The following is a 17,352-nucleotide window of genomic DNA, read 5'->3' on the forward strand; positions in this document are numbered from 1 at the left end:
GGCATGACACCTGTTGTAGGGGAGATGAGTGAGGTCCCTGCATCTGTTTGGGGGGGAGGGGGGTCACATGCCCTGGTTGCTCTATAGCAGTGGTTTTCAAACCGTGGGTCGTGAACCAGAATTGGGTCGTGGAATGGAAGGCACTGGGTCGCGGCGGCTCTGGTCAGCACCACCGACTGGGCTGTTAAAAGTCCTGTCGGCGGTGCTGCAGAGCTTAGGCAGGCTAGTTCCTACCTGTTCCAACATCGCGCTGCGCCCTGGAATCGGCCAGCAGGTCCGGCTCGTAGGCAGGGGGTGGTGGGGCCCCACAGGGATCCTTGTGCAGTCCCCACCCCGAGCACCGGCTCTGCACTGGGAGTGTGTGTGTGTGTGGGGGGGCAATACCTGCGGGTGAGAACCACACGGAGCTGCTTGCGGTACCTCTACCTAGGAGCCGGACCTGCAGCTAGCTGCTTCCGGGGCGCAGCGCGGTCTGCGGTGCCAGGACAGGTGGGAAGCCTGTCTCTGCACCCTGGTTCTGCCGCTGACTGGGAGCTGCCAGAGGTAAGCCTGTGCTCCAATCCCCTGCCCTGAGTCCCCCCCCCCGAACCCAGAGCCCCTTCTGCACCCCAAACCCCTCATCCCTAGCCCCACCCCAGAGCCTGCACCCCCAGCCGGAGCCCTGACCTCTTCCTTCAACGCAAGCCCCTGCCCCAGCTCTGAGCCTCCCCAAACCCAAAGCTCCTTCCTGCACCCCAAACCCCTCATCCCCAGCCCCACTCCAGAGCCAACAGCCCCACCCCACAGCCCTCACCCCAGCCCTCTGCCCCAGCCCTGAGCCACTCCCACACCGCAAACCCCTCATCCCCAGCCCCACCCCAGAGCCTGCACCCCCAGCCAGAGCCCTGACCTCTTCCTGCACCACAACCCCCTGCCCCAGCTCTGAGCCTCCCCAAACCCAGAGCTCCTTCCTACACCCCAAACCCCTCATCCCCAGCCCCACCCCAGAGCCGGCAGCCCCACCCCACAGACCTCACCCCAACCCTCTGCCCCAGCCCTGAGCCGCTCCCACACCGCAAACCCCTCATCCCCAGCTCCGTTGAGTCACGGTCATCAACAATTTTCTTCAACTAGGTCACCAGAAAAAAAGTTTGAAAACCACTGATCTATAGGGTGGGGGACACACGCGTGGAGTGGGGAAGAGGCGCCCCCAGCGCCCGGCCGTGCGGCGGGGCTTTCTCTGCTGGGGGTGGGTCCTTAGGGGCAGTGACTGGGTCACAAAGGGGAGGGGAACCGGTCCGGGCACAGACAGTCGTCTGGAGCCTGGGGAAGGAGGCCCCGGCCTTGCCTCTCTCCCTGTCCCCGCCCCTCTCGGGTGGGGCGCGCCGGGGCTGGGCGAAGCGGAGACGGTGAGTTGCGTGTCCCCTGCTCGGGCTGGCTGGGCCGCCGCACACGCTACGCCCGGGAGAGGCCGCGCGCGGCCCCGGGGTAAGGGGACAGCTGGCCTCGGCCTGCCGCCCGCGCCTCGCTCCCTTCCAGCCATTTCCCGGGCTCCTGCGGATTCCGCAGAGCAGAGCAGCCGCCAGTGGTAGGCAGGGGGCTGCGCCAGCGAGGAGGAACTTACAGAGGGCCCCCAGACTTCGGGGGGAGAGGGAAGGACTGCAGAGAGCCCCCAGGCTACAGGGGAGGAGGAGCACGGGGGGCAGCAGAGAGCCCCCAGGCTACAGGGGAGAGGGGGCTGCAGAGAGCCCCCAGGCTACGCGGGTGGTGGGGTGTTGTGGGGAGTACGGGGGTAGCAGAGCGCTCCCAGGCTATAGGAGAGGGGTGGGCTCCAGAGAGCCCCCAGGCTTGTTTGGGGGACATTTCCCACTGTCTTCTACTCCCCAAACTTCAGAGAATGGGGAGCAGACTCCAAAGCTGGTTCTAGATTTTTGCCTCTATCTCTGTAATGATCTCTAAATACCAAACTATGGTGAGGTTCAAAATCAGGCTGCAAATCTAACCGTGTGCGACAATCCTAAATAAATAAATCTGTGATTTATAGAGTGGCTGATGGCTTGTGGGCATCCCAACAAAACTGAAATGGAGGTACTGGCATTGTAGCCGATTCAGACTGGGTCTACAACTTAGGTTGACCTTGGGCTGGTCTACACTGGGGTGGGGGGATCGATCTAAGATACGCAACTTCAGCTATGTGAATAGCGTAGCTGAAGTTGAAGTATCTTAGATCGATTTACCTGGGGTCCTCACGGCGCGGGATTGACGGCTGCGGCTCCCCCGTTGACTCCGCTACCCCCTCTCGCTCTCGTGGAGTTCCGGAGTAGACGGGGAGCGTGTTCGGGGATCGATTTATCATGTCTAGACGAGACGTGATAAATCGATCCCCGATAGATCGATTACTACCCGCCAATTCGGCGGGTAGTGAAGACATACCCTTAGTTACATTGAATGGGGCTATGGAAAATGTCACACCCTTTGTAACGTAGTTAGGTCAACCTGACCTCTGCTGTAAATGCAGCTAGGTCTATGGAAGAATTCTTCCATCCATCTAGCTACCAGGAGGTGGATTTAGGCCATGTCTACACCACCTCTTATGTCAGCAAAATTTATGTCACTCGGGTGTGGAACCCCCCCCCCCACAACAACATAAGTTTCGCCAGCATAAGTGGTAGTGTGCACAGTGCTATGTCGATGGGAGAGTTTCTCCCACTGATATAGCTACCGCCACTCATGGAGGTGGTTTTATTACGTTGACCTATCGGGATAGAGCAACTACATGAGCATAGGTGCTGGAACTAGGGCTGTGGGGGATGCTACAGCACCCCCTGGCTTGAAGTGGTTTCCATTATATACAGGATTTACTGTTACAGTGGTGTAGTCACAGTGCTGCTGCAAAGCTTGTAGTGTAAACCTACCCTAAGGCAGGTGTGTCTCAGTGATATGGCCTTTATTTCACTGTGAAAGCATTTCTGCAATTCTTCATGTTACTCTGCTAAATCATAGAAAAAAAAATTTATGTTGAGAGCACTTAGGCCCTCATACTGCAAGGTTACACTCATGTGTAGCCCATTGAGGTCAATGAAGTTCCATATGAATTTAAGGGGGTTAGCCCATGCCAATCAGATTGCAGGACCGGGGCCACAGGGCCTTCCATTTCTGTGCTGCAAATGTTACATGCTTCAGGATGAAAATAATCCGTAGTGATTAGGCAGTTATCAGTGAAAGCATGAAAATAAATATAATATTAACCCACTAAATACTAAAGCTAGAGTGGAAATTAAAATTACAACTCAGCTCCCTGCCATACAGTACATTTTATGTTCTCTTCTCATGCAATATGAATCTAACACGGAAACAAAAATGATGAATCTTGCCCAGGATGACAACATAAAAATGGGTTTCATGCACATCAAAGACTTGTGTGTCCTTCCAGAGAATGGCCTGCCTGTCCTGACCGTACCCCTCTAATGTTAACTTTAGCAATAATTGGACAATGGATAATCTCTTGGGTTGACCTATCTTGTATTTTATAAAGGGTATAAGTAAAACCTTGGAGTGAACTCAGTCAGAGGAGACCCTTTCCTTGCCCTAAGCCTCTATGCCCCAGACATAGCAGCCACATATGAAGGCACAAATCTTAGGTTTGGTCCTTGAAGCACTTGAAAACAGGAGAGAAAGCTGGTTTGAGATGTTGACAAGCTCCTATATTTGCAAGTCCAACAGAAAATGTAAATATACATTATTTTGAGGACTGACGTGTTTTTAGTATTTTTGAGTATCATCTTCCTCACCAGAGCACACAAGGAAATGGGGCTACTCACAGTATATAAAACTACATGCAGGCTTAACTCTGTGAGATCAAGGCCCAGGAGAGTTTCTTCAAGCTCGAGAACAATGAACTTTAAAGGGAATTAGAATTGTTACAAAAATTTAAAGATAGCTGGAAAGTGAAGTGTTGCTTTTGGTCTTTTATTTAAAAGAACAAAACAAACAAATCCTCTCCCTCACACAAGTTAATTTTATTTTGATCTAACTTCTTGTCTTTTCCCACTAGATAGCTCCGTGTCCTGGTTACAGACCCATACATGAACTACCTTGAAGATCCTGTTTGGTCAAGAGCTTGAGCGATAGTGCAGAAGATGTTAGGTCTGATACTGGGTTACTTTGCCAGGAGGAGTCAGGTGCTGGAGAGCAGGTTGTGGGTAGGTGGTGCAGAGTAGGGATGGTTGGGATCTGATCTTGGTCAGAGAGGAAAGGTGTTCAGTTGTGTACCAGGCACTGGGATACAGATGCTGAACAGAGAACTGAGGAGCAGCATGAGACCAAGACCAGAGGCAATTTACTTGAATGATAGGGGAGCAGGAGGAGCAGAGAGCAGCACTAGGGATTGCCAATAAGAGGAGACCGTAAGAGCAGCCACTAGTTCTTTTCTCTTCCAGGTAGCTTCGCTCTAGGGCCTAGAGGCATCAGGGGCTTGAGTTTCAGAATGGCGGAACATCCAAAGTGCCCTTTGATTACAACCAGAGGTCCTCAGCTTCTGTGAAAATTGGGCCCCAAGTGTCAGATCTTCTCATCCACTGCTGAACACTTTGGGGCTCCCAGTCACTGCTTCTTGCCCATACAGGAAGCCGTCCCCATGTAGTCTGGCCATCTAGTGCAAAAAGAGAAAACAAATTTAAGAGACAATAATTTAACACCTCACCCCTTCCCCCATAAAAGACCAACATTTTTATTTCTAAAGAACGTCTCAAATTAGCATAACTATGATTCAGAACACCTCTAGAATTGTAGTACACTGCAATAATGGAGTTTAATGTTCTTGAGCTGGAAGAAGCTGTGCATTTTCACGAGCAAGAACATAACATAGGAACATAAGAACGGCCACAGTGGGTCAGACCAAAGGTCCATCAAGCCCAGTATCCTGTCAAATAAAGGTTTATTCTGGGGCTTTATAAAATGTTTCATCCCCCACTCAGAGCAAATTAATTGACAAACTGTTTAAAGTGACAGAGCCCAGAACTGAACTCACCTTAAAAATAACATTTAAAAATCCCCCTTGATCCTGTAGAATGTATCAGTCTATCTTGTACAACACAGACCTAAGTGGAGGCAAACACATAGCAGGTCATGTTGCCTTTGCTTTTCTCCTGAGAGCAGAGTATGGACTTATAAAGGAGCCACCTGCTCTTCCCGCTGTAGAAGACTCTGTTTGGAAGGAGTTAATCTGGGTTACAAGAGGGAGAAAACAAATATTTCTGATGGGCACAAAACTGAACACACTTGCACAATCTAAATAATGGTCCCCTTTAAATCTGAACAAAGAAACCAAAACGTGGCACCAACAGAGGCTATCTTACAAGTCTAGTTTGGTAGTTATTGCATGCTGAGACTCTGGGCTTTCTCTGTTGATATTGTTCAACAAAATGTTGATAATTTTCCCTCACTTCATAAAACTTTCACAATTCGGTGTATTTTAATGGTGATAACAAAGGTCTCCCAATTTTTAATTCCAGATGTTCTTATTGATAGCAGTCAAACATCGGCAGGGGTCCAGGACTGCTGCTCTGTACTACAGCATAATGCATGCTACCTCTTGCTGTGCTCAGACTTCAGCTTGCTTGTCCATTATGGTGCTTATCATACTTTTCTTTTTTGGTGTACAACATTTTGACCCTGTTGTAATAATCACTTACATGCACGAGTAACTTCGCTCATGGGAAAACTTACTTGTGTGCATAAGGATTTGCAAGATTTCAGTCCTTGTTAATACTTTTGTTCTGGTCTCATCTTCTGCTTCTGTTCCTATTAACTCAGCAACAGCAGTGCAAAGCAGACAAGCTTCAGTGTGGAATAACTGCTGAAAATGTTTGATGCAGTGCTGCATGAGAACTAGAGAAAGGCTGTCTATGCCTAGCAGTTGGAAAAATAGTGCTATTGTGTAATCTTATAAAATCAATGCTATCCATGGTGTTTATACTAATATACACCTCTACCCTGATATAACGCGACCCGATATAACACGAATTCGGATATAATGCGGTAAAGCAGCGCTCCAGGGGGGGCAGGGCTGCGCGCTCCGGGGGATCAAAGCAAGTTCGATATAACGCGGTTTCACCTATAATGCGGTAAGATATTTTGGCTCCCGAAGACAGCGTTATATCGAAGTAGAGCTGTATTTATAAAATAAATTAAATATACATACAGGGGCCTTCAAAATCTGGGCTGATTTCACAGTTACTATAAATGATCATATCACATGGACTAAGTGCTATTCTGAAAAATATCTGTAAAAGTAGATACAAATCAGACTCAGCAGACCTGTTTCTTTTCTATATTCAGTCATATCTGCTGACTTTAGTGTCAAAAATAGGTTTTGTTGTGTTATTTCTGTTAGCCCAGCAGTTCACAGAGCTGATGAGGCTACTGGATACTATTTCTATTTGTTGATCATCGACAGAATTGTTTACTGAGTTCCAATCAGCTACACCTTTGCAAATTTTTGAAGGTAGTAAGACTGCGCAGATGTCAGTGAGGGTCTAATTTGGCCTGCAGGACTCTTATTACTGGTGATGGCTGCATGAGATAGAAAGAACCTATTTTGACTCTCAGGACTGTGATAAAGTTTGTAGTTCTGGCATATAGTGGTGATTGGGAATCAGTATACTTTTAACTGGACGCATTTGATATGGAGTCATTGAAACAATACATATGAAAGTTCAAGATGCTTTTAAAAAAAGAATATTTTTTGGGTATGAACCACACTTTAAGGACAAGGTACAATCATTCATCTTTGACAGAGGATCTGTCCTCAATGCTGAAGTTCTGTGCTCTTCTGGAATTAAATCAGACCCTTTCCGTTTTATTTGCATAGTTTCCATTGCATTTGTAGTCCACTAAATCTTTCTAGTTTAGGTACATATGGGCAGCCTACCTCTCTCTTTATTTTTTTTTAAGACATTATTTCTCAGATTCCCTTTAACATCTCTCTCCATCCCCCATTGGATATACAGTCTGTAGTTTTCCTGTTCTCTAATCATTGAGCTTTGCAGTACAAAGTTAATAATTATATTGCTGTGATGTTACAGTTGTGAAGTAGGTCAGTTAGGTTACATTGGAAGTTATTAGAGAAAAACAATCACTTTAACATTGTCATCCAATACATTTACTTAAATACACATTCTAAAAGTGGCTGTCCTGTAGTACCAGCTTTTATTCCTTCTTTTTTGTGGTCATGATTTACTGGGCTCATTTTTTCAGGTCAGTGAATGGTCTGTTACTCTCTACAAAATGTCTTCTGTAGGTATATTATTTTCTGCTCTGATAAATTTGATGTTTGCCAAACCAGTTTAAACTTGATAGTTACTTTTATATAAAAGTAACTAAATAATACATAGGTCCTGATTTCCACATTGACTAGTGATTTTTTTTTTTTAGGCGTCTCAATTTTGGCTTACCGAATTTGACACACCTTAAAGGGGATTGATTTTTTTCAAGGATGGATTCTTAGTACTTTAAAATCAGTCGCCTTAATAGCATTTCTCAGATGGGCACTACCAACTGTGATAGTAATTTTTTTTCTTTTTTGTTCGCTATGTGAACACTTGTTCATAAAAAATCCATCTGCAACCACTAACTTGTTTCAAATATGCTAATGAAGAACCATCAGATGATGGTAATTTTTAGTTGCTCCAGACCTGGCTGGATTTGAAGTAGTGGACTAGAGACAAGTTTCCATATCCAATTATCAATCCCCTAGCTGTATAGACTTTGGATTTAGGTTTTTGTTTTTGTTTTATTTTCATCCATCTCTTGGTGAAGAGACCATTATTTAATTCAGTTCTGTCAAATAGATTCAAACTTCCTTTTACATTATATTAAAAAATGTCTTGCAAACTCACTGTTTAAAAAGCTTCACCCCTATATTTAGGTATGATAAGGAAATAAGCTACTAGGGTGGGTGTGGTTAGGGTTGGGAGAAGAAGAAAAATCTCAGGCTCTAAAATTGCTTAACTTTGTGTAGGAAATGCACATTTCTGGTCTTGCATCTGTAAGTACTAGATAAAGGCTTACCTTTTTTTTAATCTTATAAATTATTGTGCAGGCATGTTTTTTGCTCAGCAAAGCCTCAGCTGCCTTGGCATTAGGACACAGCTACTGAAGACAGTTTATCCTGTAAGATTCTTCAGATTTTCGACCTCTGCAGTATGTATTCCATCAGTTTGTAGATTACACTATATGTATGTCATGCTGTATTTATTTTAGAGATGCACTCATTTTGTGATGCTGCCGGTAAGTATATATTGGATTGGATGTCTACTTGGTTTAGTTCACTGAACCGATGATAAAAATGAGATTTTTGCCAGGCAGTTTAAGATTCATCCATGTTCTGTGAGGAATTCCACAAAGCATTATGTTTTCTCCATTTTTTGTTGCCTTAATCCCAGACATTTAATATGAAAACTGCAATAAATTATTGTTCAGATCAATCAAATATTAAACCACACTAGCATGGTTATTGTTCTACATATCTGTTTCATTCTTTAAGGCAATATTAGTGGACACTGGGGAGGAAAGATGGTCCCGTGGTTAGGGCATTAACCTGGGACTCAAGAGATGGGTTCAGTTCCCTGCTTTACCATAGATTTCGTGTGTGACTTTGGGTAAGTCAGTCTCTCTGGCCCAGATCCATAAAGGGACTTAAGTGCTTAACTCACAGTTTTAGACCATGGCAATTCATTGCTGTCACCTAACTCTGTAGTTGTCTAAACTCACTTGGTCCCTAAATTTTTCGCTGTAGAAGTTCCCTAGGCACCTATGTTTCTGAGCATGTGCACTGCTGCCTCACTCTAGGTGTCTGGATGTCCATCTCCTGCTTAAGCCCTAGTACAATCCACAAACCAGGGGATGGTAGACATTTGCCGACCAGCCCCAGTCCAATATGCATGCTAAGAGTATGCCTACCAGATCGGGTCCCATTCAAAATCAAAGAGGTGATGGTGAGGCCTCCCTCGTGGTGGTTAGAGCACTCATTTGGGATGCAGGGATCCCAGGTTCAGGTCTCCCATTTGCCCGATGGGGAGAGAGGATATGAACTGGGATTTCCCACTTCTCAAGAGAGTTGTCTAATCACTAGGCTATGTGATATTGTAACATGGGTATCTTAGTCTTTCCAACGTGGAACACCTTCAATAAGAGAGACTGAGAGCGCTCAGTCATTTGAATATCGTCTCGCCTAGTGGTTAGTGCACTCTCCTTAGAGGTAGAAGACCCCTGTTCAGATCTTCTTTCCCCCTCATGTGGAGGGGGGAATTGAACCTAGGTCTCCCACCACAACCACCTTCTCCTCTGGCATTTCTTACAAGAGCTGCCTAGACACCTAAGCCACCTGACTTCAGGAGAGAGGTTCCCAGCTGTGGACTGCAAGCAGAGATAGGTACTTCCCTGCACTTAAGCGCCTAACTTTTTGATGGGGTGGGGCTTAGAACACATATCTTTCATAGGCATTGCCCATTGGCTAGCTTATGTGCTTCCCATCTAGCATGCTGGCATTTGTCGATTACATTCTTAGGTGCGTATCTCTCCCCATTGATTGTATAGGGACCCTAGATGCCTAACCCAGGCTTTGTGGATCCCACTGTTGTTCTAGTGATTTTTGTAGGTGCCTAAAGCTTAGGTGTTGCAATGCCTAAGTCCCTTTGTGGCTCTGGGCCTCCATTTCCCATCTATAAAATGGGGATAATAGTATTTCTCACAGGAGTGTTGCAGGTCCTCAGATACTATACCAATAGGAGCTAGCTATACAGGTACTTGAGAGAGAGCTACACTTGATTAAGTGTATTGTCTACAATATATTCTTGAAGTCTCAACTTAAGTTGCTTATGGAATCATGTGACACCATTTTATATCTAACTTTGTCAACAGAAGGTGCAGTTTTTCACCATGATGGAGGAGATGCTAGGGACAGTGTAATGGAACATAGTACTTACGTTACTGGATCAGTCCAGAATCCTGGTCTCAGACAGTGGCCATCACTAGATACTTCAGAAATAGGTGCAAGACCCCCATAGTGTACAGTTATAGAATAAATTCCCCTTGGGAGAAGTTTCTTAAAGTCCAAGCCAAGTTGGCTTATGCCCTAGAGCAGGATGTTTTATATGCATTGTGTTTTATATCTTATCCAATAATGGCGTAGGTGTTGTCATTGTCCGTACAGATCCTTTTTTTGAATCCTGTTAAGTTCTTGGCTTCAATAATAGTTCATGGCACTGAATTCCACAGGTTAATTATGCATTGTGTAAAAGTACTTCCTTTTATCCGTATTAAACTTTCACTTTCATTGGGTGTCTCCTTGTACTTCTATTATAAGAAAAGGTAAATAGCACCTTCTCTGTCATGTCCCCTCTTATTCATCTCCTTTCTAAAACAACCATTGCTAATAGGGTCTGGATGTGGTTGGAGGCCATGAATTTAGATCTTGAAGGGGGAATACTTTGTGTTGCTTAACACTGATCCACTTCAGATGATTAAGACTCTGCTAGCACTTCATCTTAAATAAATCACTTCCATTCCTTAGCTTGAAGGATGGTAGAACTAATCATGTAATTGAAAGAGTGGTGTATGATATAAAATAGGGAAATTCTCTATTCTCACTAGCATCTGGACACACTTCAGCAGTGTTTTTTCTTCTCCCTGGAAGAAAGCCCCATTCTCTTAATTATACCTCATTTTAATAATTTCAGTTAATTGCTTGGCCTTTTAAAAGTTGAAGTAAGCAGAGCTAGAATCCAAAACTGAGCTGAGGCCCTTGATAGCCAATACCGGGTCATCAATTCCATTTTATGACATCAGAATCAAAGCTAAGATCAAGGTACATAGGGAGAGAAAGCTCTAATAATTAACAATTGAACATACAATGTTCTGTGATATGAAGGCTGAATCTTTTAGTTCTCAGTAAGATTTCGGCCAGCAGAGAGAGATTTAGTACTGTTTAAACTTACTATAATTCAGTCATAACAATCCTGCTATTGATCAGCCTGTTGTGGTTAGCTAATTGAAGTGATCTTAAGAGTTGGTCAATACAATGAGCTACCCACTGGACCACACAGAATTCTGATTATTAACTAGAGAGATTCAGCGCTAGACTTCTCAGTTCTACATAGTAAAAAAAAAAAAGTAGTCTAGCATGTGAAAACAGGGAAGCTGCCAGAAGTGCTTATTTGAAAAGGACATGATAAAATATTCATATTATTGGGGGGTGTATTATAGCCAAACACTAATCTCAGTCTGCATTGTGCTCATCAGTGCAGAGGTTGAGTACTCTTTTAGACACCTGCATATGCCAGAGTAATCTGGTAAAGGACCATATCTAACCAAAACTCCCTTTTAACCACTATTTGGATATGTCCCTTGGCACATTCACTTGCCAAGTTCTCCAAAACGGATTTGATGTCTTGTTGGGATAAATGGGACCTGTAGTATGCTGAACTTCGTTGAAATTTGTGCCATGTGTCTGAGATTAGAATCTGGCCTGTGCAATAAAATTATAGTGAAAGAAGTGATTTGACATCATAGGCCCCTATCCTGCAAACACTTGCAACATGGGCTTAACTTTACTAGCACAAACAGTCCAATCAAAACCAGTGGGGGCTACTCACACCAATAATGTTAAGCATGTGTATGTTTGCAGGATTGGGGCCTGTTAGTATTAAATTAGGTGGAATAATTGGGCCAAAGGTGTTAATATAACCCAGATACTGTCCGACATTAAATAGTTTTAAACAAGGTTTGGGGTTTGGCATACAAAGACCTCAGCCTCCTTAGTACAGTACCATGGCAAACACACCATTAAAATCTTTCTAAGACTTTATTATAGATACAGAAAAAGAATGAAAAACAGTTAAAGCATTTGAAATGTAAAGTATTGAATAAGGCTTTTGTTTTACAAAATCCCTTGTTCCCTTCCCTTTACCTGGAGAGGTAGTTTGACAATCTCTTAGGTGGTATCAAAGATTGAAGTAACTGTCATTTTGGGTGGAAAGAGAAGAAGTTAGTTGAGATGGGCTGGAGCTGCTGTTGCTGCTATTAAAGTCAAATCCCATTTCGTAAGAGGAAAAAACAAGACACAAACAAAGGGGGAGAGAAAAGAATAGCAAAGAAAATGTAGCTTTTGTCTCTGAAGTTGACTTTCACTTGCAAACCTCACTGCTGGAGAAAACAGGCACAGCACACCATCTTATTAGCCATTCTGGGACTCAACAAGCTCATCCCAGCATTGGGGTGCTTCGGGCATTACTTTTAGCTGCCTCTCTGGTCACAGGCTCACAGCAGTGTTGCAAAATATGCAGTCTTGTCTGACTAAGCCAGGCTTATATTAGACAGAAGGAGAAAGGGGAGAGCAAGAAAAGAAATGTGGTACGTAAGGAAAAGAGCACAGCGGGGGTGGGGGGAGTGAAGTTTTATATCCCAGGTTGTGTTCAGGATTTAGCTGAAACTTCTGGAGGTTGTGATGTCATCTGGCTCCCTCTCTCTAGCCCAGCATGGTTAGGAGGGATTAGGATGAAGATGGTCATGGGTTCCAGGAGACAGTGGGGGTGGCAGTCATGATGGTGAAGCTTGCTTGACAGCCCTAAGTCGCTTTTTTGAAGGACCTTGAAAGGTAGCGATGGGTGGAATATCCCATCCCCTCAATATTTTTGTTCACCAGTTAGGCCTAGTTTCTGACACAAAAGTTTTGGTTCACTGATTTCTGATCCCACACTTTATGCAGGCATGATCTTAATGCAGTTATTGAGTTCTATCATTGAGTTACTGTCTGCATTATAAAGCGGGAGGCAGGGGGAATGGGTTTGCGCTTTTATTCTTTGTTAGACTGTATGAAGAAGGCCAGAAGAGTTTTTCCTGCTTTCTCTCTCTTTCGGTGTGTGTTGTTGTGTTTTTGTAAACTTTAAAGATACCACAAATATCGGGTCTGGTTATCCCTGGTTTTATAGGAAGGATCCTCAGAGGTCTATTATATGTGAATTTTCTCAGCCCCTAATTCAAGAGCGTGTGTGTTTATAACAAAAACGTTTTCTCCCCAGTGTTTGAGATAAATAAGTGTTAAAAAGTTTTGAGTAGTCTGAATAAAAATACTTTCAATGAATCTTAATGACTATTGCAAACTGCTCCAAGTGCAATGTCCATGTCTTTGACCTTGCCTTCTCTAACAAACAGCTATATATATATTATATAAAATATAATTAGGGCTGTCAAGCAATTAAAAAAAGTAATTGCGATTAATTGCACTGTTAAACAATAATAGAATACCATTTATTTAAATATTTTGGATGTTTTCCACGTTTTCAAATATATTGATTTAAATTCTAACACAGAATACAAAGTGTATGATACTAACTTTATTTTTATTTTTGATTACAAATATTTGCACTGTAAAAAACAAAATAAATAGTATTTTTCAATTCACCTTATACAAGTACTGTATTACAATCTATGTATCATGGAAGTTGAACTTACAAATGTAGAATTATGTACAAAAAATAACTGCATTCAAAAACAAAAATGTAAAACTTCAGAGCCTACAAGTCCACTCAGTCCTCCTTCTTGTTCAGCCAATCAAGTTTGTTTACATTTGCAGGAGATAATGCTGCCTGCTTTTTGTTCACAGTGTCTCCTGAAAGTGAGAACAGGTGTTCGCATGGCACTGTTGTAGCTGGTGTCACAAGATATTTACATGCCAGATTCGCTAAAGATTCATATGTCCCTTCATGCTTCAACCACCATTCCAGAGGACGTGAATCCATGCTGATGATGAGCTCTGTTCGATAATGATCCAAAGCAATGCGGATCGATGCATGTTCATTTTCATCCTTTGAGTCAAATGCCACCAGCGGAAGGTTGATTTTCTTTTTTGGAGGCTCGGGTTCTGTAGTTTCCGCATCGGAGTGTTGCTCTTTTAAGACTTCTGAAAGCATGCTCCACACCTCATCCCTCTCAGATTTTGGAAGGCACTTCAGATTCTTAAACCTTGGTTCGAGTGCTGTAGCTATCTTTAGAAATCTCACATTGGTACCTTCTTTGCATTTGGTCAAATCCGCAGTGAAAGTGTTCTTAAAACAAATAACGTGCTGGGTCATCATCCGAGACGGCTATAACATGAAATATATGGCAGAATGCGGGTAAAATAGAGCCAGGGACATAGTTTTCCCCCAAGGAGTTCAGTCACAAATTTAATTAACACATTATTTTTTTTAATGAGCATCATCAGCATGGAAGCATATCCTCTGGAATGGTGGCCGAAGCATGAAGGGGCATACAAATGTTTAGCATATCTGGTAGGTAGATACCTTGCAATGCCAGCTACAAAAGTCCCATGAGACTGTCTGTTCTCAATTTCTGGTGACATTGTAAATAAGAAGTGGGCAGCATTATCTCCTGTAAAATGTAAACTTGTTTGTCTTAATAATTGACTGAATGAGAAGTAGTACTGAGTGGACTAGTAGGCTCTAAAATATAGCATTGTTTTGTTTTTGCGTGCAATTATGAAACAAAAAAATCTACATTTGTAAGTTGCACTTTCACGATAAAGAGATTCACGTTATACAAGTACTGTGGTGCAATTGAAAAATACTGTTTCTTTTGTTTATCATTTTTACAGTGCAAATATTTGTAATAAAAATAATAATGTAAAGTAAGCACTGTACACTTTGTAGTCTGTGTTGTAATTGAAATCAATATATTTGAAAATGTAGAAAAACATCCAAAATATTTAATAAATTTCAATTGGTATCCTATTGTTTAATAGTGTGATTAATTGCGATTAATTTTTTTGAGTTAATCACGTGAGTTAACTGTGACTAATCGACAGCCCTTTTATAAATAAATAAAACAAACTGATAGAAAAAGATGCTTTGCTGCACATAGTTCTCTCCGGGGGCAAGAGGATGACCAAACACCAGAACAGATGTGCACTACTAAATGGTGCTCAAATACTCTGGAGATGAGCATAGTATGAGAACCTGTATAGAACAGAATGATGTTTCATTTCCATGGTATTTCTGATGTCATAATCCTACCTGTTCTGAACTCACCCATAGATTTTTCTAGGGAAAATTGTCTAGAAAATACAGATTTTCAAATCGGAAAGGGAGGAAAGTCACTCAGCCCTTCAGATCTTTATATATATATATATATATATATATTTTTTTTTTAAAAAAGGGTTCAAACCCTTTTTTCCCATCTGTAGGTCACTGGCAAATTCTGTTGCACTAAATTCTGCCGTGACCTCCATCCCTGCCCTTACTTCAGTGAGTTTGTGTAGGGGTAAGTCATAATGTAGGGTATTTTGTTTATTTTCATGTTAGACTGAACTCAAGCTATTATGATCCATTAAGGCTTTTATAATATCAGCAATGGTATATTATTGAACTTGTTCAGTTATGGTATCTTTGAAAGGGCATAGGAGAGGGTTTCTCATGCAATGTTACAATGTCTAACAATATAAGACTTTGTAATTCTTAACAAAACCCCTTTGTTTATATATTTTGATCTTGTAGACAATGGCCTTCAAGCACAAAAACACAAAACGAATCGAAGGGCTTGATGTCAATGTATGGTAAGTGACATATTAAAATATATGCAGAATTCTAAAAATCAACTAGTGTGTTATCTTTTCTAAACTGATTATTTATCCAGCACCACAGAGATATACAACTCTTGTTATCCCTGGTGCTGAATTGTATCCACACGCATACCTAGAAGATAGATTCAGTGGGCCAAATGTGGTGGTGGTGATGTGTATTAAGCCAATACAAGGTCATAAGCTGTGACTAAGTTAGAATTCTGAAGTGCAGAATGAACCAACATAAAACAAAAGTAATTCTCAGCAGGGGTGCTGAAACAATTTGTATATTGGGGGTGCTGAGAGCTATTGAACCAAATTGTAAACCCTGTATATGATGGAAACCCCTAGTTCCAGCACCTGTGATTCTTAGGTATGGTGGCAACACGGGGCTACAGATTTATAGATTAGTTTTGTTGAACAACCTAGCTTTGCTAATTTACACTGGTTTCATTTAACCATCTTGAACATGTCACTGTAGAAATTAACCTAATATATTTTACTATATTTTTATCCAGGGCTTAAATTGGTCTCAAAGTAGCATCAGGTGTGTCATTGCCAACTAGTGGGATTTCATTAGTTTGTAACATTAACTGAGGGGTTGGACAGATTGTTTAAATGCACTTAGTGCCCTCTCGCTAGTGACCATCCTGCCTCAGACTCCTCGCAGCAATTTCTGTTATTGATGGCTGTGTCTGTGACCCTGTAACCGTAATTTTTTATCTGGTTAACATTTGGATGGTGAGGGAAGGGCAGAAGGAAAGAGCACACATAAAAGGAGGAAAAATTCTGTAATTAACTGTGGCAGGCTTAATGGAACAACTAACAAACTGTATGAATCAGCCCATAGACTGGTATGACTAGGAATGTTTACAGAGCTCAGTGAAAGCAGCAAAGAGTCCTGTGGCACCTTATAGACTAACAGACGTATTGGAGCATGAGCTTTCGTGGGTGAATACCCACTTCGTTGGATGCATGTAGTGGTCCACTATGTTCTGAGTGGAGGGATTCACCCCAGCAGTATTGTTTCACTGCTGCCTTCCTTCAGGGAGTACGTTGGGGGTTGTCAGTTTTTGTTTGCAGCCAGGGTCCCATATGAGTCCTGGCAATACAGGCTGTTCAGGAGATATGCTCTGGAGACACCATCTCACCAGATGGTTCTGCTCACGCTTGGGGTTCCCAGTAGCTTTGCACTGCCCCATCCTCTCCTCTAGTGGTTTTTCCTTTGCTAAAGGCCAATTGCCTTCTGTGAATTTGGCCCACTGTGGATTCAGCCCATTGCTTTTACATTTAAAGTATGACAAATGAGCAGGATAATTTTCTTGGTAAAACTTTTAACACACATTTTTCCCTAGGGTTGAATTTACTAAGGTGGCTGCAGACCCCTCAATTGTTAATCTTGGTCAAGGCCTTCCGGATATATCCCCTCCTAGCTATGTTAAAGAAGAGCTAGCCAAGGCAGCGACAGTTGATAGGCTGAACCAGTACACACGTGGCTTTGTGAGTACATTGAACTTTGGGGAAAGTTTGTTACATGGGAAACTTGAAGACTTGGTTTTAAGTTAGGTGTATAACTTTGTTCCCTTTCATCTTGGCTCCTCTTCCTCCTCCCAGGCGTGGGTTTCTGTAATAGAGCTTACCAGCTGCGGATCAACATCCCCAGTGTAGGTTTATTTAAAGCAGCGTCTTTCACTCAGATCATTATCTTATAGTGCAGCATGTGTATCCTGCCAAACCTCTGGCCAGGTCACTTGTGG

General features: G+C 42.8%; 1 protein-coding gene across 6 annotated transcripts in view; it reads left to right on the plus strand.

Moving 5' to 3' along the window:
• The first annotated feature begins 1,278 nt into the window (after nt 1–1,278).
• LOC112109866 (kynurenine--oxoglutarate transaminase 3) overlaps nt 1,279–17,352 on the plus strand; it is a 36,933-nt gene continuing 20,859 nt past the window's right edge. The window contains exons 1-4 of one of the 6 annotated variants that reach the window (XM_024204564.2): nt 1,309–1,388; nt 8,081–8,181; nt 15,531–15,589; nt 16,951–17,095. In XM_024204564.2, the coding sequence (XP_024060332.1) occupies nt 8,083–8,181; nt 15,531–15,589; nt 16,951–17,095 (303 nt within the window). In that variant the 5' untranslated portion in view covers nt 1,309–1,388; nt 8,081–8,082. Of the gene's footprint in view, nt 1,468–4,412; nt 4,618–8,080; nt 8,182–15,530; nt 15,590–16,950; nt 17,096–17,352 lie in introns of those variants that run through there. The other 5 variants (XM_024204565.1, XM_026655344.1, XM_024204568.2 and 2 more) reach the window with 5 other exon arrangements.

This window comes from Terrapene carolina, unplaced genomic scaffold (assembly GCF_002925995.2).
Source record: "Terrapene carolina triunguis isolate 2854851 unplaced genomic scaffold, T_m_triunguis-2.0 Scaffold210, whole genome shotgun sequence".
Taxonomy (NCBI): domain Eukaryota; kingdom Metazoa; phylum Chordata; order Testudines; family Emydidae; genus Terrapene; species Terrapene triunguis.